This window comes from Uranotaenia lowii, chromosome 3, assembly GCF_029784155.1.
Source record: "Uranotaenia lowii strain MFRU-FL chromosome 3, ASM2978415v1, whole genome shotgun sequence".
NCBI lineage: Eukaryota > Metazoa > Arthropoda > Insecta > Diptera > Culicidae > Uranotaenia > Uranotaenia lowii.
Window position 1 is genome coordinate 188,019,950 of NC_073693.1, and position 26,677 is coordinate 188,046,626.

The following is a 26,677-nucleotide window of genomic DNA, read 5'->3' on the forward strand; positions in this document are numbered from 1 at the left end:
ATTTTTTTCAAATTTTTGCAGCTAGAATCAGACCAGTTTTTCGGTTGAAGTACTTTGTTTTTGGGTCTTTGGTTTGCTTATTGTTTTAGACGCATTAAAAAAGTTTGAAATATTTTGCAATACTAGGTGTCACCCTAAAATTTAACAATACCATATTGATAAGAATTGATACGCAGTATAGGACACTCTAGGTCTATCGCTGCGCTCAGTATTTTTTTTATCCAAAAAAGCGAACTGTCCTAATGTTGCGGAACTCGATTGATGAACAAAATAAATGCAGTCAGTAGCTCTGGATATGTCATTTTTATCAGACAAAACTATTTTGTTCAAATATCATGTTACATATTTGCAACCGTAGCTATTAGAAGGAGCGAAATTAAATAAAAAACACGGTTTAAATAAATTTATTGGTTTGTTTCATGTTTCGTAAAGCATTTTTTCCGTTAGAAATTGAGATCATTTATTGCTTTATATGAGTAACAAATGAGCCATACAAACACGTTTGTTGTTCCCCTATTACGTTTACGGATAAACCCGTAACCCTCGAAAATGCGAGCATTAAACCATGATTTTCATATTCAAATGCCATATAAATTTCTAAATATTTCACGAATTTTGGAATGTAAAATCAAAAATTGATTTTCACTTATCACCGTCTCCAATATAATTAGAAATCAGTTGCCAAGTTTTGATGAATCTTCGAATTCATCTTCACCATCAGTAGAAGCGTAGCTACTCGAGCTATCGTAATAATAATAATAGTCATCACTATACCGATCATTTTCTTCAATGGGGAGATTATAATAGAAAAATTCCGGATATGCGCGGTAAAAAGACTTTAGGGCATACAAACTGCATAAGTATCTTGGAGCCGATCGCCATTGTACCAATATGCGCTGACAGTCTTCAAGTCGTAAACTCTGAAAAGAAAAAAAGATATTAGCTCATATGATCTTTACAAAATAAAAATAAAATGGCAAAGGCTTTATTTGATAAACAATATTTGTTACTACTACTGACTACATACAACTTGTATGATACAAGCATTCTAGCAAGAGTAAACATAAATTATCTACGTGAAAATGAGAATCGATTCTATCTTTCAATAACTACATCGCATCTTAAAAACTGGTTGGCAAGAACCCGCCCAGACAACCAGAAGTCGTATTTTCTTTTACAGATTATATCGTATAGAATGTTATTTATATTCATTTTCGTATATCTGCACCTACAATGTGCGGTCCATGCATATTCTTTATCGTATTTAAAAGCATTGCATGAATTTATTACGACAAGAAGAGAGACTCATATTTATGTACATATGAACTCGACCTTTGTGTACGACAATTCGCAAAAAAATCCGTGAAACAACCGATATACGGTGATCAGCCGTGACTGAGAGATTTTGTCGTGCTATGCATAAAATAATTCGAAATAAAAAACGTATATAACTGCATTGATTCGTAATAATGTGCATGCAATCGTATACCTTTGCAAATTAATTTGCATATCTGATTTTCGTAAAACGTATTTGCTGGCAATCGTAAAAGAATACAAAAAAGTTCAATAAAATCGTTTATGATAATGGGACATCGATGATTGGAATCGTATCAAAGGAGGCTTCAAAATGTTGGTCTATTTTTAGATCATCGATGACGTGTTCTACGATTTAAAAGATTTAAGTTATAGAAATATACGATTTGCTTTTGGTTTAATGCCTTTGAAGCAAATCCCCTTGAATTTATATATTCCAGATAGCGTCGAGGAACCATCATGAGCTGCAGATCGTATGGTCAGGGGATCAAGTCCAGGTACTAACAATTACTTCATGAACGTTAAAAAACTTTAATTTGACAGCAAAAAACGCATTTCTTTGAAATAATCTTATTTTTATTATTTTTGGGGATAAATAAACCAATTGGTTTGAAGTACAAAAAAAAAAAAATCTTATTTTTATTTAACTGACGGAAAATGAGAGCCCTGCACTCAAGTCGCAAAAGACGACCAAATAAGTCGTCAAACTTTCCATATTGATACGAAACATGTCGTATATTACAACCTCAATCATCTATATGATGATGTAAATTGTCATAGTATATTCCAAAAAGAATCAGGGTAGTCGTAAATGATGCGCATGACAAGTCGGGCAAATCGTAATTTTATACAATCCAAATCAAGAATATGTTTGCTAATGTACCTATATGGCCTCCAAAATGATACGTATATGCTGGTTTTGCTACATTATATACGATATGTTTACACGTATATTTACACGTATATTTGCGTTGCAAATTCGAAATACCCACCAAATGGTTGTCTGGGCGAGACCTTATAGTCATATCACCTCTTATTCACAACTCCTATCTCAACATCCTCGTGGTGCCGGCTGGGATTCGAGTAACCTAAGCGAAGATCGTATACTCAACCCCGGTGGATGCTTTGGTCGCATGCAGACTGGGAAAGTGCCCCGCACGCGTCAGTTCTCGAGGTCGGGAGCGGGAGGTAACAGCGTGTGTCTCGCAGCGAGTAGCTGAATTTATGAATTGCGGCTCCCACCAGCTAAACCCGAGATGGCAGCCCCATCGCGAGATAGTGACTTAAGGCTAGAAACCTACTGTTCCTGATAAATCAATCGTTACAGAAACTGAGACAAGAAAAAACCGCACTGGAGCTTGGAATGTTTTGACCCTTGCCCAGCCAGCTAAGCTGGCTCAACTCGCTAGAGTAGCAAGCCGTCTCAAGTTAGAGATATTGGGACTGAGCGAAAATAAAACTCTGGGGAACACAAGACACAGTCCGGACAAATCCTGCTTTACTCTGGCATACAAGGAGAACACGCTACTCGGAAGTTGGTTTCCTGTTAAGCCCGCAGGCCTACGCGGTCCTCATTAGATGGGAACCGATAAACGAAAGAATCCAGATTTAGAACACGGGTTAGAAACCTTACAATGGTTCAGTGTTATGCGCCGATTGACGTTGCCGATTTGCAGGGGAAAAAGCAGTTTTACAGCGTGATTGAGAAAATTTCGAAGGGTGACATCCAAATCCGCAAAGATTGGCTCCGATAATCAGGGGGCCATGGTCTAGGACTGATAAGCGAAAACGGAGAGCTGTTTGCACAATTTTGTAGCAACAACAACATCACTCAGAGAAAACTTGGTATTTGAAACAAAATTGATTTGGATCCATAAAATTATTCTATTGCAACAAACTTCTTTTTATTTTGAAACAATGTATTATGATTTCGATTCAAAATATGTTTTTTGAAACAAAGGATTTATTCCTTGAACTAAAAAACACAAAGATTTTTTTTTAATTTCAAAGCCGAAAAATTCTTTGAAGTAAAGGAAAATGGATTAGAAACAAAGGAATATTTGTTTGTCCCATAATCAAAAAAAAATTACCTTTGTTTGGCGACTAAACAAAGGAAAATTCCTTTGCCAAAAAAATTGTTGCTGCGTGATAGTAATCGGTGGATCGCTCTTTCCCAATCGACCAGCACATAAGGTCACTTGGGTATCCCGAGATCGTCAAACAGAAAATCATGTTAACCACATCTGCATCATCAAGATGGCCTTTATCACGACGAGCCATGGTACTCTCGGTGAAGTTTGTGGAAGAAGAAGTGAAAGGATGTCGGATGAAACTTGGAAGATGGTCGATACTCGGAGAAAGACGAAAGTTAGAATTGAGCAGGCATGTACTGGGTCAGCCAAAGTAGCCGCCCACCTACGATATGAGGAGCTGGAAAAGGTAGTTTAACGAGCTTGTAGACGAGACAAGAGAGCCTGGACAAACTTCCTGACTGAGCATTTCAATCAACTCTTCAGAGTCAACTCGAAAGCGCCCTCGCTGGCTAAAAATGAAGCGGCAATCAAAGACATGAAATCCAACAAAGAGCCTGGGATCGATTGCATCCCTGCTGAAATGCTAAAATCCCACCCTGGCTTGTCAGCACAAGTGATGCAAAGTCTTTTCGTTGACATTTGGGGTACTGCAACACTCCCTAAGAAAGGAGAGAGTGTTGTAACTGGCGTGGCATAACGTTGATCTGTACAACCATCAAAGTACTCTGCAAAGTGATACTAAACAGGATCCAGAAGAAGATTGACGCTACACTCCGACGGCAAAAAGCCGGATTCCGATCCGGACGATCATGTGTGGACCAAATCACAACGCTACGAAGAAGACTGGAGCAAATCGGTGAATTCCTGGACTCTCTTTTACTGGTGTTCGTTGTTTTCGAAAAAGCATTCGACCGACTGAAATATGAAAACATCTGGGTGGCTTTAAGACGAAGAGGATTTTAAGAGAAACTAGTTCATCTCATCGAAGCACGGTACGAGGCATTTTCGTGCAAGGTCCTACACGACGGTGTCTTGTCTGATCTAATCCAGGTAACTGCTGGAATGAGACAAGGATGTATCTTATTGACGAGATCTTGACTGGATCGATTGACTGTAGACCAAACCTTCGACAATGGAGCAGCTGAACGACCTTGACCTGGCTGACGATATTGGGTTGCTCGCCCAAAGACAACAAGCCATGCAGAGCAAACTCGACGACCTCACCTCAGGTTTCTAAGTCAATGTCGGAAAGACCAAGTCGATGGAAATCCTTCCAATTTCATGGTAGCTGGGCAACAAGTTCGGAAAGAGGAGTGCTTCTAGTATCTTGATTGCCAGATAACGCCAAGAAAGACATCGAAACCCGGATCACAAAGGACCGATTCGCGTTTGCGAGTCTTCGAAACACTTGGCGCTCACGCCAGATTTCTTTAAGAACAGAATGCGAATCTTCAACTCGAACATCAAATCCGTGTTGTTCTACGGGTACGAAACTTGGTGCACATAATTGGTGATGACGCGAAAACTGTAAGTTTTTGTGAATCGCTGCCTGCGGAATATCATCCGCGCTCGGTGGCTTGTCAAATGGATCTCAAACGTGGAACTTCATCAACGGTGTCACCAAAAGGCGCTAGAAATCGAGATTCGGGAATGTAAGTGAAGACGAATTGCCCGCGCGCTGCGAATAGATGAGAACGAGATTCGTAGAGGCACCTGACTGGAATCAAGATGGGCATCAAAGAAAAGGCAGCCCCAGAAGCTCGTGGCGGCGTAGTGTTGGCTTATATTTATAAAACTTGGCTCATAATTCATTTAATCTTGAAAAACATGAAAACCAATGTAAACCTTACTAAAAAAATTTTTGTGATATTTATCGAATGGAGTACCATAAAACATACAACGAGAGATTTCAGAAATTCGCTGAGCCGTATTTCAACATAAAATGGATTTGATGTGCAGAATGTGGGTGAAATGAAGTGTTGTATTTGATTTTTATATATTTAAAAATTGAATTTAAAGGATGATACGGTCAAAATTTGATCAAGGGAAACGCGTGTAAATCGGTGAAATCGTTTATTTTAAAAATAAAATTAAATTTCTATTTCAAGTTTAATTAGTATAAAATTCCGGAAAGATATTCAGTTTGGCTTCCGCTTTTCCAAATCCGTGCCGGGCCTTACGCTTAACCCCTGCCATCAGATTTTGTACAGCCACCTTGTCCACCTTCTTCGCCGCAGAAAGCCAGTTTGCCTTGAACTGCTGCTCGGCTTGGTCTTCTTTAGGTTCCGCTTGACAATAGCCCAGTATTTCTCAATTGGGCGGAGCTCTGGCGTGGTGGGAGGGTTCTTGTCCTTGGGAACCACCTGCACGTTGTTGGCGGCGTACCACTCCAAGGCCTTTTTGCCGTAATGGCAAGGTGCCAAATCCGGCCAAAACAGTACGGAACAACCGGGAGAGGCAGCAGACGTTTATTCAAACACTCTTCCACGTAAATTTCTTGGTTGACAGTGCCGGAAGCTATGAAAATGCTGCTTTTCAAGCCACAGGTACAAATGGCTTGCTAAACCAGATATTTCTTCGCGAACTTAGACAGTTCCATATGATTGAAAATATCTGCTACCTTTCCCCTTCCTTTTGCCGTATAAAACTCCTGTCCCGGAAGCTGCTTGTAGTCGGCTTTGACGTAGGTTTCGTCGTCCATTACCACGCAGTCAAACTTCGTCAGCATCGTCGTGTACAGCCTCAGGGATCGCGCTTTGGCCGTCGTATTTTGTTTATCATCGCGATTTGGAGTCACTACGTTCTTGTAAGTCGATAGTCCGGCCCGTTTTTTGGCTCGATGCACGGTTGTAAACGATACACCCAGCTTATTTGGGGCATCTCGGAGAGAAAGGTTAGGGTTTCGCTTGAAACTACCGGCAACTCTCTTTGTCGTCTCAGCGGCTCCCGGTTTTCGTTTTCCCCCCGATCCAGAATTCCTGGCTGTCGACAAACGTTCCCCAAACACTTTAATTACATTTGTTTGCAACTTTTAGCGATTTTACCAGCTTTGCGTGCGAGCAGCTCGGATTTTCGCGATGCACGAGCAAAATTTTGATACGCTGCTCTTTTCCCTTGGATGGAATTTTGACAAGAGTGAATTCCAAAATCCAAATAGAAGCAACATTCTACGCACACACACCTTTAAAATGAGGGGTGTTTAGGTTTTTTAAATGCAAAATTGAAAGAAATACGTCAAGATGATATTGACCATATTTTGAACGTTTCACCACTGACCACGCTGACATGACACTTAGAACAAAAATTCAACCATTTTCTGTCTAATTTTTTGTTGTCAGATTTTGCAGGATCGCAATACCGACGGCAGGTGACGAACCTGAAAAATTTGACGAAAAATGCCCTGTAGGAAAAACGGTCCGGTTAAGCCCGATTTTATCGTAGAAATTGCGTGTTTTATTTTTAAAGTTGGGTGGCATTTCCTAACAGGGAATTCAAATCGATCGATGCGCATTCTGGAATCGACATTGCGTACTGTTGTAAAAATTATCCAGAAAACAAAATCGAGTGTCCAGTCAGTATGGTCAGTGGTATCACTCTTTTACATTTCAGAGTAGTTGAGCTCAGGGTAACAAAAAGCCTAAAGTAAAAGTCGATATTCCTCAGATTTGCCCCTCAATATGTTCAAATCTATGATTTGTTACTAGAATTGGTCATATCAGTCTCTTCATTATTATATCATCACTATCGGCTACAATCGAATGTAATTGAACTGAACGTTATTTTTTTCATCAAAATTACTTGATCTTCAGGAAAGTATAGTTATAAAATCATCAAAAAAAAATTCTATGAACTTTTCGAATAACCCGCTGAGGTTTGTAAAGTCAAGCACTTTTATTATATCAATATAAGCTCTCAATCTATCTGAAATCATATCAATCAAAAGTTTTTCAAAACGACTTCAATTAAATGAGTTATTTTTGATGCAAAACACCCATTTCTTAAAGACTTTTCAGCTTCAAGGTCGCTTGATGAAGATCACAAGAATCAAAACTCAAATTTTTCAGATGATTTTCATAGCAGTCATTAGGACGATTTTAAAATAGTACAGTTTACAAAAATCGGTTCGGTAGTTTTGATTTTATAACTAAAACAATAATCCGAGTCTATATGACCCTGACCGGCTAATTATCCTTATTTTGCTGGGTAACTCTGGAAACCCTATTCAAAAATCTAAAAGTGAGGAATTTTAGGAAAAGTCAGAAAATTTAATGTATAGCTTTAACCGTTTCTGAGATATTGCTTCGAGAAAGTACAGTTCGGGGCATATAGACCCTAATCGCAAAGGACGGTTAAGTTTAAAAAGTGTTAATAAAAAAACAATTACCTTTAAATACTTCAAACCATTCATTATATATCTAATGCTGTTCAGCGTTATCGTAGGCGAACTACTGAGGTCCAACTTCTCTAGCAAGGGTAAACATGTACATATCGTATCTACAGCATCATCATCGACACCAATGCACTCTCGAATCGTTAAATCTTTCAAACGGATACAATGACAGAATAGATCATTCAGACCAACCTTTGATATCTGTGAAATAAACAAACATGTTATAAACAAATGTACCTACTCATTGGCATTTTAAACCCAATTTACCTTTCTATTTTGAACTATTTGAAGTCGAGTTAAAAAGGGAATGTTTAAAAATGATATGCTTTCATCTGTTATGTTCTCGCAGCGATGTATTGACAACGTGGTTAAATTATTCAAATAATTCAAAGACGCCATTAACGGGAGAAATGAAGTTCTTGTACTGCATTCTAAGGCTAGTTCCCGCAATTGATTTAGATTTACGGCGATTTTCCCGAGAACGCTATCACAGTTTAACAATGACGTTGCACATAAAGCAAGCCGTTTTAATCGCGGACATTTTTTATAGATTTCAAAAATGACATGTCTATTCAATTTATGCGATTGCAATTGAAGATCGGAAAGCATTGTGAAGTTCATCTTTTCTAATAAATAATACAAGTCATCTCGAAACGACATATTCAGAATCTGAAACAAGAAATAAAGAAATTGTTAAAAACAATGTGGAAATAGAAATATCTAGGAAATTGATTGTGAATTGGCACGGCAAACAAAATATGGAAATGTTTGAATTTGTAAAATCTATGGAGATCAAAGGTATTTGGCCTGAAAAATTTATTTTTGATAAACATTCGCTTGGACTATGGGAGGTCAGGCGAACAAAAATATGTTGTAGAGTAAATGACCTTGAGCGGAACTAGCCGATCCTGAGCAGAACTATTTACTTTTCCTAAGATCCAGGCAATGATTATTTATGAATCCGAAATGTTGAAAAAACACTTTTTCAAGATCTTTCCATACAAGCTTTGACATTTTTGTAAAATTTTATAAAATGAAATAATATTATCGGAAGCTTTAAAAACATACGCCTTTTTACTTAAAATTTTCACCAATCTATGCTAACTTTGAACGTTAATTTATGTAACCCATGACAGTTATGAACTGATTCTCAATGACTAACATAGTAGAAAAACTCATGAAAAAAAATTATTCCAGATTTTGTAACCAGTTTTCCATAAAAATATCATAGAACCAAAAATTACTGTAATTGGTGTCAGCGTAACAAACCAGGCAAACAAAAAATTTAATTTTTTGGGGTACAAGAAATGTTTTTTGATTTTTTCTTTCAGAGGGAAGACGGGAAGGTATGCTGCTTATCTTGGCATGCCAAAATGCATTTTGGTGGTGTACATGTCAAGATAAAGGGGAGATAAGAGCATAATGGCAACCTTAATAAAGACCTTTATTTAACCATAGATAACAGCTCTAATATGTGAGTGGTACTTCATTGTTTCGTATTCAGACATTAAAAATCCCTTCGACCAGGAATCGAACTCGAGTCTTCTGATTTCCTCTACGACACCTAACAAATATGTCAAATCGGCAGATGAAACAAGTTAAACTATGGCTTTATAATTCAGTTGACATCATCGAGTCGAAATCGCTGCTAGATTCTAGGCCCCAAAAAGTGATCTGTGAAAAATAGCGAAGAGAATAAGAAGTAGAAGAAAAAGAAAAAGGGAAAACAGGGTGTCGACTCATATCTGGTAATAAAATTCCCTGTTTTTCCCTGATTTTCCAGTCGTTTTTCCAGAAAATTCCAGGTTTGAAAAACAACTTGAAGAAGCAACTTAAAGTTATAAAAAATATATTTCTCCCGAAAATAAACGCACAGAAAGCATTGAGTCGATACTAATTTATTACGATAATTTGAATGGAAGTATTATTTGTGATATTAAACATTTTAAGATAAGTCAGCAAGTTTGGATCAACTTGTAGAAACTCTTATGATTTCAGCATAACAATTTTCTCTTGCAAGCTATCAGCCTTCTTCTGTGCGTCTTCCAAAATTTTCCTCCGTTTCACCTCAAGCGATTTTGCATCCGCTTCTCGATGACGCTTCATCAGCTTTGTTTGATCTGATTCAAGAGCTTCCTTTTTGCGGCGATCTTTGTCTTCCAAATACAGAGCATGTGAATTTCGAACTCTCTGAATAAGTTTGTTGGAAATTTGGACTGATTTTATCCCTCCACCATAAAAACAGCATTATAGATTTGTCGTTAAGCCACCCTTGATTCTTCGCGCATATTTTCGAAGAGACATTCGGAATTCACTGAAAAACCACGTTCAATATTCGCGTTGCCATGTGAAAGACAGCAGATCATTGCTAGCACTCCACTCCAAAAATGATCCAGCCTTTCTTTGCTACGGTCATAATTATCAAATTTATCGCCTCTGGCAATCACTCCGAAATACTGCCGTATTGCTAAATCTGCCGAGGATCCACTAACGCGTCCAGTATCTGTCAATATAGTCAAAGTCTTCTCAAATCGTTTTTTGGCAAATTTGGTATCGCTGCTGATAACTGCCGGATCAATGCAAGAGGCGGCCTTGGTCAGAGGATAAGTTAATGGCGATCGCTTCATTAACTTAAGGGGCCATTCAAATATTACGTAACGCGTTTAGGGGGGGAGGGGGTGTAAGAGTTTGTTACGCTTTATGGATTTAGGATAGAAAATCTGAGACGAATGTGTTACGAAGGGGGGTGGGGGGGTTGAAAATGACCGAAAATTGCGTTACGTAATATTTGAACGACCCCTAAGTACAATTGCCTTCAGCATTCCTTTGCATTCGATACGAAATTGCAGAACTTGCTTTTCGCTGAGCTTAGGACATTTTTTCAAAGCATTCTCAGTGTCATATCCGAGAACAATGTCTTTCGATGGTAGTAGATGATTTTTTATTTCATGCACTTCATGAAAAAGCGCGTAAATTGAAGGGCTAACACCACTCTCATGCAAAACAAGCCTCGGAAACGCAAAAAATCGAAGGGATAACGATAATTACATGAGCAACGTACACTGAAGTAAATTTTTAAGCAGATAATAAACTATGACGTTTCAATTTCTTCAAATAAAATCAGGATCATTATTTTTTCCCTGATTCGTGGAACAATTCCCTGATATCCCTGATTTTAAATTGAATTCCCTGATTTTCCCTGATTTTCCAGGTTTTTCCAGGTAGTCGACACCCTGGAAAAGATCTATAAGTCACATTATAAAAATTAATAAATTTTTCATCAAGAGATCAATAACTAAGAAAACATTTTTTTTAATTTTCACCCCTGGGATCAAGTATCCTCATCATGAAAACTTAATTTGCACTTACTTGGGGGCATTTCGGAAAACTTTTTGAAAATAGATAAAAAAATATTTAAAAAATGTGTTCACTTTTTTTTGGCAAAAGTTATAATTACAATGTTTTAAATTATAAAAGTTTTAACTTAATGATCAATTTTTCCAAAGTCCGTGAGTAATTTTTACTTACACAGGTATATGTAATAGTTATAAAAATTTTCATTTTGTTATTTTTTCCCGTTACGAGAATTTCGACATCATTTTAAATAATAATAAATCTTGGATATTTAAAATAAACAACTTTGTTGATTAAATGTGTTAAAATCATGAGTATTCAGTACTTAGCTGAACAAATTTTGTTTTGAGTAATGCAAGAATCAGCTATCATGTTATCAAAAAATATTAGCACTTTGTGGCATTCTGCCCTAAAATCTGTATCTTTGAATTAATGAAAAATGATAAATTGATCCTTTTTTTGTGGCGTTGCTCGGGGATGGAAACGAAAATGAATGGAAATGATGGAAATGAAAATTAGAGATAGTTTTTGAAGAAGGAAATTTTTTAAAGTTTAGAGTAGGCAGCGTAGAATAGTAAGTGATGCTTGAATAAGCTCGGCCTGAAAAGAAATCGTTAAAATACTGAAAATTTTGATAAAAAAATATTTTTTTATTTTGAACCCTTCTAACTTTTTTGGGTTAGCTTCAACGATGTTGACGTCTTCAACAAAATTGCTACAATTTTTACAATCTAAAAACTTGCCAAAGACATAAGTGCTCTGAAATGAAAAATAAAAAAAAAAATAATTTTTCTATCTCACTGCTAGGTGATTTAATCATTTTTATCAAAAGCTCATTTTAAAGTGCTTTAAATGTAGTTAAAATGTCCCGAAGACACTATGGGTCTAAAACGCTCCGTTTTGGCGTAAACAATTTTGATCACCTTTTTACATGGTTTTCCCCTGTGTGCGTTGGTTAGACCATCATGTACAGACCCCGTTCGTTTTTGGCAACATTCGATTTTGGCAACATTCGATTTTGGCAACATTCGATTTTGGCAACATCCGATTTTGGCACATGTGCCAAAATCGAAAGGTTTTTAGAAACAACATTAGCTTTTTAAAAAGTGGTGGACGCAGGAAATTGAAATTCTACATGCAAGAAAGAATAACAAACTCAAAATGTATCTCAGAATTCAAAACGATAATAACTACATTGAATATAAAAAAGCAAAAGCACTCCTTAAACGACAAATAAGAATAGAAAAAAGAAAAACGTGGAATGAAACAATAGACAACATCAACCCAGAAATTACGAGTAAAAACCTTTGGAATACGATAAAAATTATAGGAGGAGGTAAACCAGCCAAGAACAATAATTGGCTTTTGAATGACGAACAGCTAGCGAAAGATTTTATAAATCAAAACTTCCCAGTTTTAAATAATCCGACTTCTTACATAATGAAGGAGACGCAAAACAAATTGAAAATAAACTTTGAAGAGTTCAGAAAAATCTTAAAACGGAAAAAAGAACACTCAACCCCAGGAATTGACAACATCTCGTTCTATATCTTGAAAAATCTTAAAATTGAACTACAGATTAAACTCATAGAATTGCTATCAAATGTACTTGAAACTGGAGAAATTCCAATGAACTGGAGGAAAATAAAGATTATCCCAATACTAAAACCTAATAAAGATCCTAACCAGGCTAACTCATATCGTCCGCTATCCATGATTTCGGTTCTGCTTAAAATGAACAACTTTGTAGTCAAAAATAGACTAACAGAATATATTGACAAACATAAAATTATACCTAGATCATCGTTTGGATTTAAAAAACAAACATCTGCAGTAAATTGCATCAATTTTCTAGTTTCAGAAATAAAAGAATCAAAACGGGACGGGGGAGTAATTATTGCTACCTTCTTGGACCTTACCAAAGCGTTCGACAATGTCGATATTGAAATTCTCTTAGAAACATTAGAGAAAGAAAAAATCCCACAGGAAATCACGAACTGGATATACTGCTACCTGAAAGAGAGAACTACAATACTAACTTTGAATAACGGTAATCAGATCATAAATATTACAAATAAGGGATTACCACAAGGGTGCCCTTTAAGTCCAATACTTTTTAATATCTACACAAAACAATTACATGAATTGACTCAACAAGGACATTTGATACAATTTGCAGACGATTTTACACTTCTAGTAAAATCAATAAATGCAACCACAGCCAGTAGAATAACAAACAACATATTGAATAGATTAGCCATCACATTTAAAAATCTAAAATTAGAAATAAATCCATCCAAAACAGCCTCGATCATTTTCACAAATAAAATCCCCCGATCAATAGACCTAAAAATAGATAATCAAACGATAGAAATAGTAGAGAAACATAGATTTTTAGGAGTTATCATAGATCATAAATTAAATTACAAAGCCCATATACAAGATACAATAATAAAAGTCAAACGAAAAACAAACATCCTTAAAATGATAAGCAGGAAACGGAGCGGAGCTCATCCGAAACAAATGCTCCAAATTACGAAAGCTTTAATTAAAACTATCATTGATTACGGAATAACTGTTTACGCTGCGGCTGCAAAAACAACCTTTCAAAAACTAGAACCAGCATACTTACAGGCTCTAAGATTATCAATGAGATTATTGACCTCGACCCCAATCCAAGTAGTACTAGCTCAATCTGGGGAAATTCCTCTTATTCTAAGAGCAGAATGGTTGGCCATGAAGGAAGTTACCAAAACTATATACAACAAAAATAGTCCCATAATCGAAAATCTAACCGAACTAATGTACACCAACAGGACAGAAAAACACACCACCTTCTTAGAGAGAATAGCGACAGAAAACAACTATCTCTTTGCTCAACTAGGAACTAAAATAGAAGAATCAAGATATACTAAAATCCAAATTAAAGATAAATTACTCGATGTCAACAAAAAAAAAACTGCAAAAGAAAAACAAAAAATCATAATTAACGAACTGTTGAATAATAACTACAAAAATTACTATAAAATGTTCACGGATGGATCATTAATTAATGGTAAAGTAGGATATGGATACTATGATCCGCAAGAACTTATGTCCTACAGCGGAAGACTTAAAGAAGAATATACGATCATGAATGCTGAATTGACTGCCATCAAACAAGCAATAGAATATACAACATTGAAAAACCAACAAGAAATTTTAATTCTTACTGACTCCCAAAGTGCTTGCTCACTATTAAAAAGGGATTTTACAGATAATCATATAGCTGCAACTATAAAAAACACAGTGGAAAAAAGTAACATATCTAAATTAATAATACAATGGATTCCTGGTCACTCAGGACACATTGGAAACGAGCGAGCAGATTATGCAGCCAAGCTAGGAACAACACGTACACAAATAGAACATCATCACATAACAAAGGACGATTTACTTATAACATTTAAGAGAAATATAATCAAAGAATGGCAAAATACGTACAACAATATCTCACAAGAAAAGGTAATATTTCATTTCAATCACACACCTACAGTTAACTTAAGCCCATGGTTTAAGAACACAGATTTCAGTACATTAGATGTGATCATCCTAAACAGACTTAAATCAGGACACACAGCGACTAAAGAAAGACTCGCCAAATGGAATTTGGTTGAATCTAATTTATGTGAAACCTGCAAAACAATTGAAAACGTTGAACACATACTATACGAATGCATCAATTTTAATCAACTTAGATTTAAATATGACATACTTACCAACAAAAAACATCTAAACGATATCCTCAAAGAAAAAAACGTCACTGAACTAAAACAAATATCTGACTTCTTGCGAAACACCAAAATGAATATATGAAAATACTCTAATAAACAAATAACAATCCTATCTATACACCAAACTCATTTGATTTTAATAACTGATTTCTAACCCCACGAAATGAGAACGAACGGTCGTTTTAAATATCACGCGAACTGTTCAAAACATAACAGTCCAATAAACCACAAGACTTGGCAATATGGAACGATAGGTCCGAGCCAAAAGAGAGAAGAGAAAAAAAAAAAAAAAACATTAGCTTTTAGTTTTAGATATAACATGACCATTTTAATTCAGACAAACACCATAAATACGCTTTTATGTTCGGAAATGGTGATAAAATGCAAAAATAAAAACAAAAGTTTTTTAAAAAAAATTATAAAGTACTCAAAACTGACAAAAAGATGAAAAATTCAAAAAGTTAAAAAACAAGTTCAAACAAAAGACTAAAAATGAGAAAAAATTACTAATAAACGATGAAGAATGACAAAACAAGCAAATATGACAAATAAAAACAAACATTATAAACAAAATAAGAAAAGTGCAAAATGCATCAAAAACATGATGAAAAAAATTAGAAATGACTACAAATGGTCGGAAATTGGCACAAATAACGTTTTTGATAATAAAAATAGTTATTTTGTAAAACTAACTGAAAAAAAGTTGAGAATAAAACCGTCGATTTTGGCAACACAAAATGTACGGGCGTGTTGCCAAAATCGAGCGGGGTCTGTACTTCATTATATCCAGACAGAATGCAGTTCAAGATAATAAACCAACCCCTGCTGATACCAGTTGGAGGAAGGACAAGGGTGGGTTCGAGACTGGCCTCTACTTACTCCCTAAGCATCTCGTCGACAACTTATGGGATTCGAACCCAAAAGTTTTTTTGCCGATACCACTTTTTTCAGTATGAGTAGGCTGAGAGCTATGAATTCAAGAAAAAATCAAGGAAAATAAAGTTCCAAAAGCTTCATACCTCAAAATCTGATTTTGAAAGAAATTGAAGAATCAAAACCAGAATTCATCCTAATAAGTGACGATATTTTCAAAACACGATTCAGTTTAATAAAATATCAGAGTTTTACAATCAGTTTTGAATTTATAGAAATAATTAAACACTTTTTTCAATTGCTATTTTTTTAAATGTATAGTTGCAGTATGAGAAACATTTAAATTTTGTTGTAAGCCTTTTTATCAAAAAGATCATAAACTGATAAATTTTAAAATACCAGGTATACAAATTACGAAAATTCTCATTTTATCACCATTTTCTCGCTGTGAATATTATAGAGACGCAAACTAAGGAGTACATTTTTATAATACATATTCAACATCAATATTCATACATCCGCCAATACTAAAAGAAGATTTTGTTATATAAAAGAAATAATTTTGATTACCTGAAGATTGGGCCAATTCATCGGTTCGGTATTGACTTCAATTGGTACAATGATCACAGACAGATCCTTCAAGAGTGGTAACGAAGTTGACATAGCATTCAAAATTTGTATTGAAACTGGTGCATTAAGATGCAGTTTCTGTAAATTACACTGTAACGCGAGCATCTGCTCAAGGATGAAGCTGTGTATTTGGTCAGCAGGACGTCTTATTAGCATCAAAGATCGCAGATCTAAAGAACCGTATTCAAATATTTGTTCCAGTGTAAAGCTTCGAGAAAATAAAATAGACAAATGGTTTAAACGCTTCGCATATCTTGTGATTTGATGGATATTCTCATCTACGCATTCCGAAACTATGTCTAACTCCACTCTGGCTGTGTTACCATGAAATAATGTATCGAGAACCAAGTTTATAATTTCGGTTTTTAAATTCGAGACATATATGGTTTCAAGGTTACTGTTAACCGGCAATATATCTGGTTGCACAAATTCCGCGCAATATATTCTGCAGTTTTCAACAACTAAGTGTTTTAAAATTTTCATATGGTGCATTATTTTCTGCAGTTGTGCAAACGTTAGCCTACAACAGCTCAGAGAAAGTTGTTCTAAATTGGTTCCGATATTCACGAGGAACACTATTAATTGTAGTTCAACCTTACGTTCTATATCGTGCAAATCAACATTTTCCAATTTGCAAGTAACGTATTTTCTATCAGTATAAGAAATTCTTTGAATGGCAGAGAAAAACGTTCTGTTTCGTGCTTTGATTTCGTTACCATCAACTTTCAAAACTGTGTTGCATATAATTCTGGGCTCTAAAATAGCTCTCCATCTTTCACATACTGCTGTCGCTTGTAATTTGTCACTGTGCGGTAAAAAACTAAAAATGTGCTCTAACATCTGAAAGAAAAATATATATATTCTTGATTGTCTGTAAAGAAACGCGATTCGCATACCTCACATGGCAGAAAATCCATTACGAACGCGTGCGATTAACTATCAACCAGCAATCAACAGCACTTTCTTTGAAGCAGCGCGTTTTTTTTTGTTTACTTCACTTTGTTTTGATTCCTAATTTCCCGAATCTACACGCTGAGGAAGCAAAGCAAACATTTGGGTCCTCATTTAATTTTCGTTCACACGTATTAAGAGGTTTTAAGCAATAGTACTCAGCTCAATTTTGGGATAATTAAAAATTTAAAATGGAAATTAGTTGTTTAGAAATCAGATGTTTTTGGTATCAAATAATGAAAAATCAATCATTTTGTTTGAAACTCCAGTTGAAATCAGAAATATTGGAATAAATGGATTTAAACTTAAAAGTTAAACTATCCGACTTTATTTTTATTCCTCGAAAATTTACCGCAAAAATTTAGAACAATTCAGCTTTTTCTTTCAGAGCAGCTGCAACGGTTCAGGCCGTAAGAGCGGTCCCAACGGTGTATGAAAAATACGCTTAAACAGTCCGTCTGGAACCGGTGGTGTAAATTGCTGTTTTAGCACAGTTATCGATTTCAAAGTTCCCAACCGTTATACGCCTTTGTTCCAAATTCATCCTAATTTGAAACGCAGGATTTTAAAAACTACATCCTACTTTTTTTGACGTTTGGCGTTCACGGTAAGAATATTTTCACACATATTTGGGTAACATTGAGAATGATAATGGTTTCTTTTTAAATATTATTTGAATATTTTTTTCCAGCACCGACAAAAGTTTTTCACGCAACCCCCGACCAGAAAAAATCGAAAAAAAAAAAAGATTTTTCCCCGAACAATTTTGAAGTTTAAAATTTTGAGTGATTCAAAAAATTCATGGTTTTATGGTTTTTTACGCGAACCCCGACCAGAAAAAATCGAAAAAAATGATTTTTTGCCGAAAAGTTTTCAAGTTCAAAAACTTAAGTGAAACAAAAAATTCAAGGTTTTAAGGCAACCCCCGACCAGAAAAAAAACGAAAAAAATGATTTTTTGCCAAAAAATTTTCAAGTTTAAAATTTTGCATGATTGAAAAAATCAAGGTTTTTCACGCGACCCCCGACCAGAAAAAATCGAAAAAAATGATTTTTTGCCGAAAAATTTTCAAGTTTAAAATTTAGCGTGATTCAAAAAATTCAAGGTTTTTCACGCGACCCCCGACCAGAAAAAATCGAAAAAAATGATTTTTTGCCTAAAAATTTTCAAGTTTAAAATTTTGCTTGACTAAAAAATATTCAAGGTTTTTCACGCGACTCCCGACCAGAAAAAAACGAAAAAAATGAGGTTTTGCCAAAAAATGTTCAAGTTAAAAATTTTGCGTGATTAACAAAAAATTCAAGGTTTTTCACACGACCACCGACCAGAAAAAATCGAAAAATATGTTTTTTTGCCGAACAATTTTCATATTAAAAATTTTGCGTGATTCGAAAAATTCAAGGTTTTTCACGGAACCCACGACCAGAAAAAATCGAAACAAAAATGATTTTTTGCCAAAAAATGTTCAAGTTGAAAATTTGCCGTGATTCAAAAAATTCAAGGTTTTTCACGCGACCCACGACCAGAATAAATCGAAAAAATGATTTTATCCCGAAAAATTTTCAAGTTGAAAATTTTGCGTGATTCGAAAAATTCAAGGTTTTTCACGTGACCCCCGACCAGAAAAAATCGAAACAAAAATGATTTTTTGCCGAAAAAATTTCACGTTTAAAATTTTGCGACATTCAAAAAATTCAAGGTTTTTCGCACGACCCCCGACCAGAAAAAATCGAGAAAAAAATGATTTTTTGCAGAGAAAATTTCAAGTTGAAAATTTTGAGTGATCCAAAAAATTCAAGGTTTTTCGCACGACCCCCGACCAGAAAAAATCGAAAAAAATGATTTTTTCTCGAAAAATTTTCAAGTTGAAAATTTTGCGTGATTCAAAAAATTCAAGGTTTTTCGCACGACCACCGGCCAGAAAAAATCGAAAAAAATGATTTTTTCCCGAAAAATTTTCAAGTTGAAAATTTCGCGTGGTTAAAAAAATTCAAGGTTTTTCGCACGACTCCCACCCAGAAAAATCCAAAAAAATGATTTTTCCCGAAAAATTTTCAAGTTGAAAGTTTTGCGTGATTCAAAAAATTCAAGGTTTTTCGCACGACCACCGACCAGAAAAAATCGAAAAAAATGATTTTTTCTCAAAAAAATTTAAAAGTTGAAAATTTTGCGTGATTCAAAAAATTTCAGGTTTTTCGCACGACCCCCGACCAGAAAAAATCGAAAAAAATGATTTTTTCCCGAGAAATTTTCAAGTTGAAAATTTTGCGTGATTCAAAAAATTCAAGGTTTTTTGCACGATCCCCGACCAGAAAAAATCGAAAAAAATTATTTTATCCCGAAAAATTTTCAAGTTGAAAATTTTGCGTGATTCAAAAAATTCAAGGTTTGTCGCACGACCCCCGACCAGAAAAAATCGAAAAAAAAGATTTTTTCCCGAAAATTTTTCAAGTTGAAAATTTTGCGTGATTAAAAAAAATCAAGGTTTTTCGCACGACCCCCGACCAGAAAAAATCGAGAAAAAAATGATTTTTTGCAGAGAAAATTTCAAGTTTAAAATTTTGAGTGATTCAAAAAATTCCAGGTTTGTCGCACGACCTCCGACCAGAAAAAATCGAAAAAAATGAGTTTTTCCCGAAAAATTTTCAAGTTGAAAATTTTGCATGTTTCAAAAAATTCAAGTCGTGAGAAAAACCTTGATTTTTTTGAATCACGCAAAATTTTCAACTTGAAAATTTTTCGGGAAAAAATCATTTTTTTCGATTTTTCCTGGTCGGGGGTCGTGCGAAAAACCTTGAATTTTTTGAATCACGCAAAATTTTCAACTTGAAAATTTTTCGGGAAAAAATCATTTTTTTCGATTTTTTCTGGTCGGGGGTCGTGCGAAAAAACTTGAATTTTTTGAATCACAAAAAATTTTCAACTTGAAAATTTTTCGGGAAAAAATCATTTTTTTCGATTTTTTCTGGTCGGGGGTCGTGCGAAAAAACTTGAATTTTTTGAATCACGCAAAATTTTCAACTTGATTTTTTTCGATTTTTTCTGGTCGGGGGTCGTGCGAAAAACCTTGAATTTTTTGAATCACGCAAAATTTTCAACTTGAAAATTTTTCGGGAAAAAATCATTTTTTTCGATTTTTTCTGGTCGGGGGTCGTGCGAAAAAACTTGAATTTTTTGAATCACGCAAAATTTTCAACTTGAAAATTTTTCGGGAAAAAATCATTTTTTTCGATTTTTTCTGGTCGGGGGTCGTGCGAAAGAACTTGAATTTTTTGAATCACGCAAAATTTTCAACTTGAAAATTTTTCGGGAAAAAATCTTTTTTTTCGATTTTTTCTGGTCGGGGGTCGTGCGAAAAACCTTGAATTTTTTGAATCACGCAAAATTTTCAACTTGAAAATTTTTCGGGAAAAAATCATTTTTTTCGATTTTTTCTGGTCGGGGGTCGTGCGAAAAAACTTGAATTTTTTGAATCACGCAAAATTTTCAACTTGAAAATTTTTCGGGAAAAAATCATTTTTTTCGATTTTTTCTGGTCGGGGGTCGTGCGAAAAAACTTGAATTTTTTGAATCACAAAAAATTTTCAACTTGAAAATTTTTCGGGAAAAAATCATTTTTTTCGATTTTTTCTGGTCGGGGGTCGTGCGAAAAAACTTGAATTTTTTGAATCACGCAAAATTTTCAACTTGATTTTTTTCGATTTTTTCTGGTCGGGGGTCGTGCGAAAAACCTTGAATTTTTTGAATCACGCAAAATTTTCAACTTGAAAATTTTTCGGGAAAAAATCATTTTTTTCGATTTTTTCTGGTCGGGGGTCGTGCGAAAAAACTTGAATTTTTTGAATCACGCAAAATTTTCAACTTGAAAATTTTTCGGGAAAAAATCATTTTTTTCGATTTTTTCTGGTCGGGGGTCGTGCGAAAAACCTTGAATTTTTTGAATCACGCAAAATTTTCAACTTGAAAATTTTTCGGGAAAAAATCATTTTTTTTCGATTTTTTCTGGTCGGGGGTCGTGCGAAAAAACTTGAATTTTTTGAATCACGCAAAATTTTCAACTCGAAAATTGTTCGGGAAAAAATCATTTTTTTCGATTTTTTCTGGTCGGGGGTCGTGCGAAAAACCTTGAATTTTTTGAATCACGCAAAATTTTCAACTTGGAAATTTTTCGGGAAAAAATCATTTTTTTCGATTTTTTCTGGTCGGGGGTCGTGCGAAAAAACTTGAATTTTTTGAATCACGCAAAATTTTCAACTTGAAAATTTTTCGGGAAAAAATCATTTTTTTCGATTTTTTCTGGTCGGGGGTCGTGCGAAAAACCTTGAATTTTTTGAATCACGCAAAATTTTCAACTTGAAAATTTTTCGGGAAAAAATCTTTTTTTGCGATTTTTTCTGGTCGGGGGTCGTGCGAAAAAACTTGAATTTTTTGAATCACGCAAAATTTTCATCTTGAAAATTTTTCGGGAAAAAATCATTTTTTTCGATTTTTTCTGGTCGGGGGTCGTGCGAAAAACCTTGAATTTTTTGAATCACGCAAAATTTTCAACTTGAAAATTTTTCGGTAAAAAATCTTTTTTTTTCGATTTTTTCTGGTCGGGGGTCGTGCGAAAAAACTTGAATTTTTTGAATCACGCAAAATTTTCAACTTGAAAATTTTTCGGGAAAAAATCATTTTTTTCGATTTTTTCTGGTCGGGGGTCGTGCGAAAGAACTTGAATTTTTTGAATCACGCAAAATTTTCAACTTGAAAATTTTTCGGGAAAAAATCTTTTTTTTCGATTTTTTCTGGTCGGGGGTCGTGCGAAAAACCTTGAATTTTTTGAATCACGCAAAATTTTCAACTTGAAAATTTTTCGGGAAAAAATCATTTTTTTCGATTTTTCTGGTCGGGGGTCATGCGAAAAACCTTGAATTTTTTGAATCACGCAAAATTTTCAACTTGAAAAATTTTCGGGAAAAAATCATTTTTTTCGATTTTTTCTGGTCGGGGGTCGTGCGAAAAACCTTGAATTTTTTGAATCACGCAAAATTTTCAACTTGAAAATTTTTCGGGAAAAAATCATTTTTTTCGATTTTTTCTGGTCGGGGGTCGTGCGAAAAACCTTGAATTTTTTGAATCACGCAAAATTTTCAACTTGAAAATTTTTCGGGAAAAAATCATTTTTTTCGATTTTTTCTGGTCGGGGGTCGTGCGAAAAAACTTGAATTTTTTGAATCCCGCAAAATTTTCAACTTGAAAATTTTTCGGGAAAAAATCATTTTTTTCGATTTTTTCTGGTCGGGGGTCGTGCGAAAAACCTTGAATTTTTTGAATCACGCAAAATTTTCAACTTGAAAATTTTTCGGGAAAAAATCATTTTTTTCGATTTTTTCTGGTCGGGGTTCGTGCGAAAAAACTTGAATTTTTTGAATCACGCAAAATTTTCAACTTGAAAATTTTTCGGGAAAAAATCATTTTTTTCGATTTTTTCTGGTCGGGGGTCGTGCGAAAAACCTTGAATTTTTTGAATCACGCAAAATTTTCAACTTGAAAATTTTTCGGGAAAAAATCATTTTTTTCGATTTTTTCTGGTCGGGGGTCGTGCGAAAAAACTTGAATTTTTTGAATCACGCAAAATTTTCAACTTGAAAATTTTTCGGGAAAAAATCATTTTTTTCGTTTTTTTCTGGTCGGGAGTCGTGCGAAAAAACTTGAATTTTTTGAATCACGCAAAATTTTCAACTTGAAAATTTTTCGGGAAAAAATCATTTTTTTCGATTTTTTCTGGTCGGGGGTCATGCGAAAAACCTTGATTTTTTTGAATCACGCAAAATTTTCAACTTGAAAATTTTTCGGGAAAAAATCATTTATTTCGATTTTTTCTGGTCGGGGGTCGTGCGAAAAAACTTGAATTTTTTGAATCACGCAAAATTTTCAACTTGAAAATTTTTCGGGAAAAAATCATTTTTTTCGATTTTTTCTGGTCGGGGGTCGTGCGAAAAAACTTGAATTTTTTGAATCACGCAAAATTTTCAACTTGAAAATTTTTCGGGAAAAAATCATTTTTTTCGATTTTTTCTGGTCGGGGGTCGTGCGAAAAACCTTGAATTTTTTGAATCACGCAAAATTTTCAACTTGAAAATTTTTCGGGAAAAAATCATTTTTTTCGATTTTTTCTGGTCGGGGGTCGTGCGAAAAACCTTGAATTTTTTGAATCACGCAAAATTTTCAACTTGAAAATTTTTCGGGAAAAAATCATTTTTCGATTTTTTCTGGTCGGGGGCGTGCGAAAAAACTTGAAAATTTTCAACTTGAAAAATTTTCGGGAAAAAATCATTTTTTTCGATTTTTTCTGGTCGGGGGTCGTGCGAAAAAACTTGAATTTTTTGAATCACGCAAAATTTTCAACTTGAAAATTTTTCGGGAAAAAATCATTTTTTTCGATTTTTTCTGGTCGGGGGTCGTGCGAAAAACCTTGAATTTTTTGAATCACGCAAAATTTTCAACTTGAAAATTTTTCGGGAAAAAATCTTTTTTTTCGATTTTTTTTCGGGTCGGGGGTCGTGCGAAAAAACTTGAATTTTTTGAATCACGCAAAATTTTCAACTTGAAAATTTTTCGGAAAAAATCATTTTTTTCGATATTTTCTGGTCAGGGGTCGTGCGAAAAACCTTGAATTTTTTGAATCACGCAAAATTTTCAACTTGAAAATTTTTCGGGAAAAAATCATTTTTTTCGATTTTTTCTGGTCGGGGGTCGTGCAAAAAACCTTGAATTTTTTGAATCGCGCAAAATTTTCAACTTGAAATTTTTTCGGGAAAAAATCATTTTTTTCGGTTTTTTCTGGTCGGGGGTCGTGCGAAAAAACTTGAATTTTTTGAATCACGCAAAATTTTCAACTTGAAAATTTTTCAGGAAAAAATCATTTTTTTTCGATTTTTTCTGGTCGGGGGTCGTGCAAAAAACCTTGAATTTTTTTGAATCACGCAAAATTTTCAACTTGAAAATTTTTCGGGAAAAAATCCATTTTTTTCGATTTTTTTCTGGTCGGGGGTCGTGCGAAAAAACTTGAATTTTTTGAATCACGCAAAATTTTCAACTTGAAAATTTTTCGGGAAAAAATCATTGTTTTCGATTTTTTCTGGTCGGCGGTCGTACGAAAAACCTTGAATTTTTTGAATCACGCAAAATTTTCAACTTGAAAATTTTTCGGGAAAAAATCATTTTTTTCGATTTTTTCTGGTCGGGGGTCGTGCGAAAAAACTTGAATTTTTTGAATCACGCAAAATTTTCAACTTGAAAATTTTTCGGGAAAAAATAATTTTTTTCGATTTTTTCTGGTCGGGGGTCGTGCGAAAAAACTTGAATTTTTTGAATCACGCAAAATTTTCAACTTGAAAATTTTTCGGGAAAAAATCATTTTTTTCGATTTTTTCTGGTCGGGGGTCGTGCGAAAAACCTTGAATTTTTTGAATCACGCAAAATTTTCAACTTGAAAATTTTTCGGGAAAAAAATCTTTTTTTTTCGATTTTTTCTGGTCGGGGGTCGTGCGAAAAAACTTGAATTTTTTGAATCACGCAAAATTTTCAACTTGAAAATTTTTCGGGAAAAAATCATTTATTTCGATTTTTTCTGGTCGGGGGTCGTGCGAAAAAACTTGAATTTTTTGAATCACGCAAAATTTTCAACTTGAAAATTTTTCGGGAAAAAATCATTTTTTTCGTTTTTTTCTGGTCGGGGGTCGTGCGAAAAAACTTGAATTTTTTGAATCACGCAAAATTTTCAACTCGAAAATTTTTCGGCAAAAAATCATTTTTTTCGATTTTTTCTGGTCGGGGGTCATGCGAAAAACCTTGAATTTTTTGAATCACGCAAAATTTTCAACTTGAAAATTTTTCGGGAAAAAATCATTTTTTTCGATTTTTTCTGGTCGGAGGTCGTGCGAAAAACCTTGAATTTTTTGAATCACGCAAAATTTTCAACTTGAAAATTTTTCGGGAAAAAATAATTTTTTTCGATTTTTTCTGGTCGGCGGTCGTGCGAAAAAACTTGAATTTTTTGAATCACGCAAAATTTTCAACTTGAAAATTTTTCGGGAAAAAATCATTTTTTTCGATTTTTTCTGGTCGGGGGTCGTGCGAAAAACCTTGAATTTTTTGAATCACGCAAAATTTTCAACTTGAAAATTTTTCGGGAAAAAATCATTTTTTTCGATTTTTTCTGGTCGGGGGTCGTGCGAAAAAACTTGAATTTTTTGAATCACGCAAAATTTTTAACATGAAAATTTTTCGGGAAAAAATCATTTTTTTCGATTTTATCTGGTCGGGGGTCGTGCGAAAAACCTTGAATTTTTTGAATCACGCAAAATTTTCAACTTGAAAATTTTTCGGGAAAAAATCATTTTTTCGATTTTTTCTGGTCGGGGGTCATGCGAAAAACCTTGACATTTTTGAATCACGCAAAATTTTCAACTTGAAAATTTTTCGGGAAAAAATCATTTTTTTCGATTTTTTCTGGTCGGGGGTCGTGCGAAAAACCTTGAATTTTTTGAATCACGCAAAATTTTCAACTTGAAAATTTTTCGGAAAAAAATCATTTTTTTTCGATTTTTTCTGGTCGGGGGTCGTGCGAAAAAACTTGAATTTTTTGAATCACGCAAAATTTTCAACTTGAAAATTTTTCGGGAAAAAATCATTTTTTTCGATTTTTTCTGGTCGGGGGTCGTGCGAAAAAACTTGAATTTTATGAATCACGCAAAATTTTCAACTTGAAAATTTTTCGGGAAAAAATCATTTTTTTCGATTTTTTCTGGTCGGGGGTCATGCGAAAAACCTTGAATTTTTTGAATCACGCAAAATTTTCAACTTGAAAATTTTTCGGGAAAAAATCTTTTTTTTCGATTTTTTCTGGTCGGTGGTCGTGCGAAAAACCTTGAATTTTTTGAATCACGCAAAATTTTCAACTTGAAAATTTTTCGGGAAAAAATCATTTATTTCGATTTTTTCTGGTCGGGGGTCGTGCGAAAAAACTTGAATTTTTTGAATCACGCAAAATTTTCAACTTGAAAATTTTTCGGGAAAAAAACATTTTTTTCGATTTTTTCTGGTCGGGGGTCGTGCGAAAAAACTTGAATTTTTTGAATCACGCAAAATTTTCAACTTGAAAATTTTTCGGGAAAAAATCATTTTTTTCGATTTTTTCTGGTCGGGGGTCGTGCGAAAAACCTTGAATTTTTTGAATCACGCAAAATTTTCAACTTGAAAATTTTTCGGGAAAAAATCATTTTTTTCGATTTTTTCTGGTCGGGGGTCGTGCGAAAAACCTTGAATTTTTTTAATCACGCAAAATTTTCAACTTGAAAATTTTTCGGGAAAAA

At 34.4% G+C, this 26,677-nt stretch overlaps 2 protein-coding genes across 2 annotated transcripts in view; one reads left to right on the forward strand and one right to left on the reverse strand.

Annotated features, from left to right (window-relative positions):
* Nucleotides 1–248: 248 nt before the first annotated feature.
* On the reverse strand, nucleotides 249–17,274 carry LOC129751453 (F-box/LRR-repeat protein 7-like). Its single transcript, XM_055746979.1, has 4 exons — nucleotides 17,264–17,274; nucleotides 8,005–8,406; nucleotides 7,732–7,938; nucleotides 249–920 (listed from the first exon to the last, which is right to left on the reverse strand). The coding sequence occupies exons 2-4, from the start codon at nucleotides 8,395–8,397 to the stop codon at nucleotides 675–677; spliced, it is 846 nt and encodes a 281-aa protein (XP_055602954.1). The 5' UTR covers nucleotides 8,398–8,406; nucleotides 17,264–17,274; the 3' UTR covers nucleotides 249–674.
* The window catches only part of LOC129751451 (ATP-binding cassette sub-family F member 2), a 520,520-nt gene continuing 504,605 nt past the window's right edge, over nucleotides 10,763–26,677 (forward strand). The window contains exon 1 of the mRNA XM_055746976.1: nucleotides 10,763–10,768. The gene's annotated coding sequence lies outside the window, so the exon portion shown is untranslated. The remainder of the gene's footprint in view (nucleotides 10,769–26,677) is intronic.

Bases quoted from the DNA above. Each gene is read 5' to 3' on its own strand.
- LOC129751453 (XM_055746979.1), bottom strand. From the start codon at position 8,397: ATGTCGTTTCGAGATGACTTGTATTATTTATTAGAAAAGATGAACTTC. The intron at 7,939-8,004 runs GTAAATTGGGTT...TTTATTTCACAG, and splicing joins AAATAGTTCAAAATAGAAAG to ATATCAAAGGTTGGTCTGAA. The intron at 921-7,731 runs GTAATTGTTTTT...TTTTCTTTTCAG, and splicing joins ATGGTTTGAAGTATTTAAAG to AGTTTACGACTTGAAGACTG.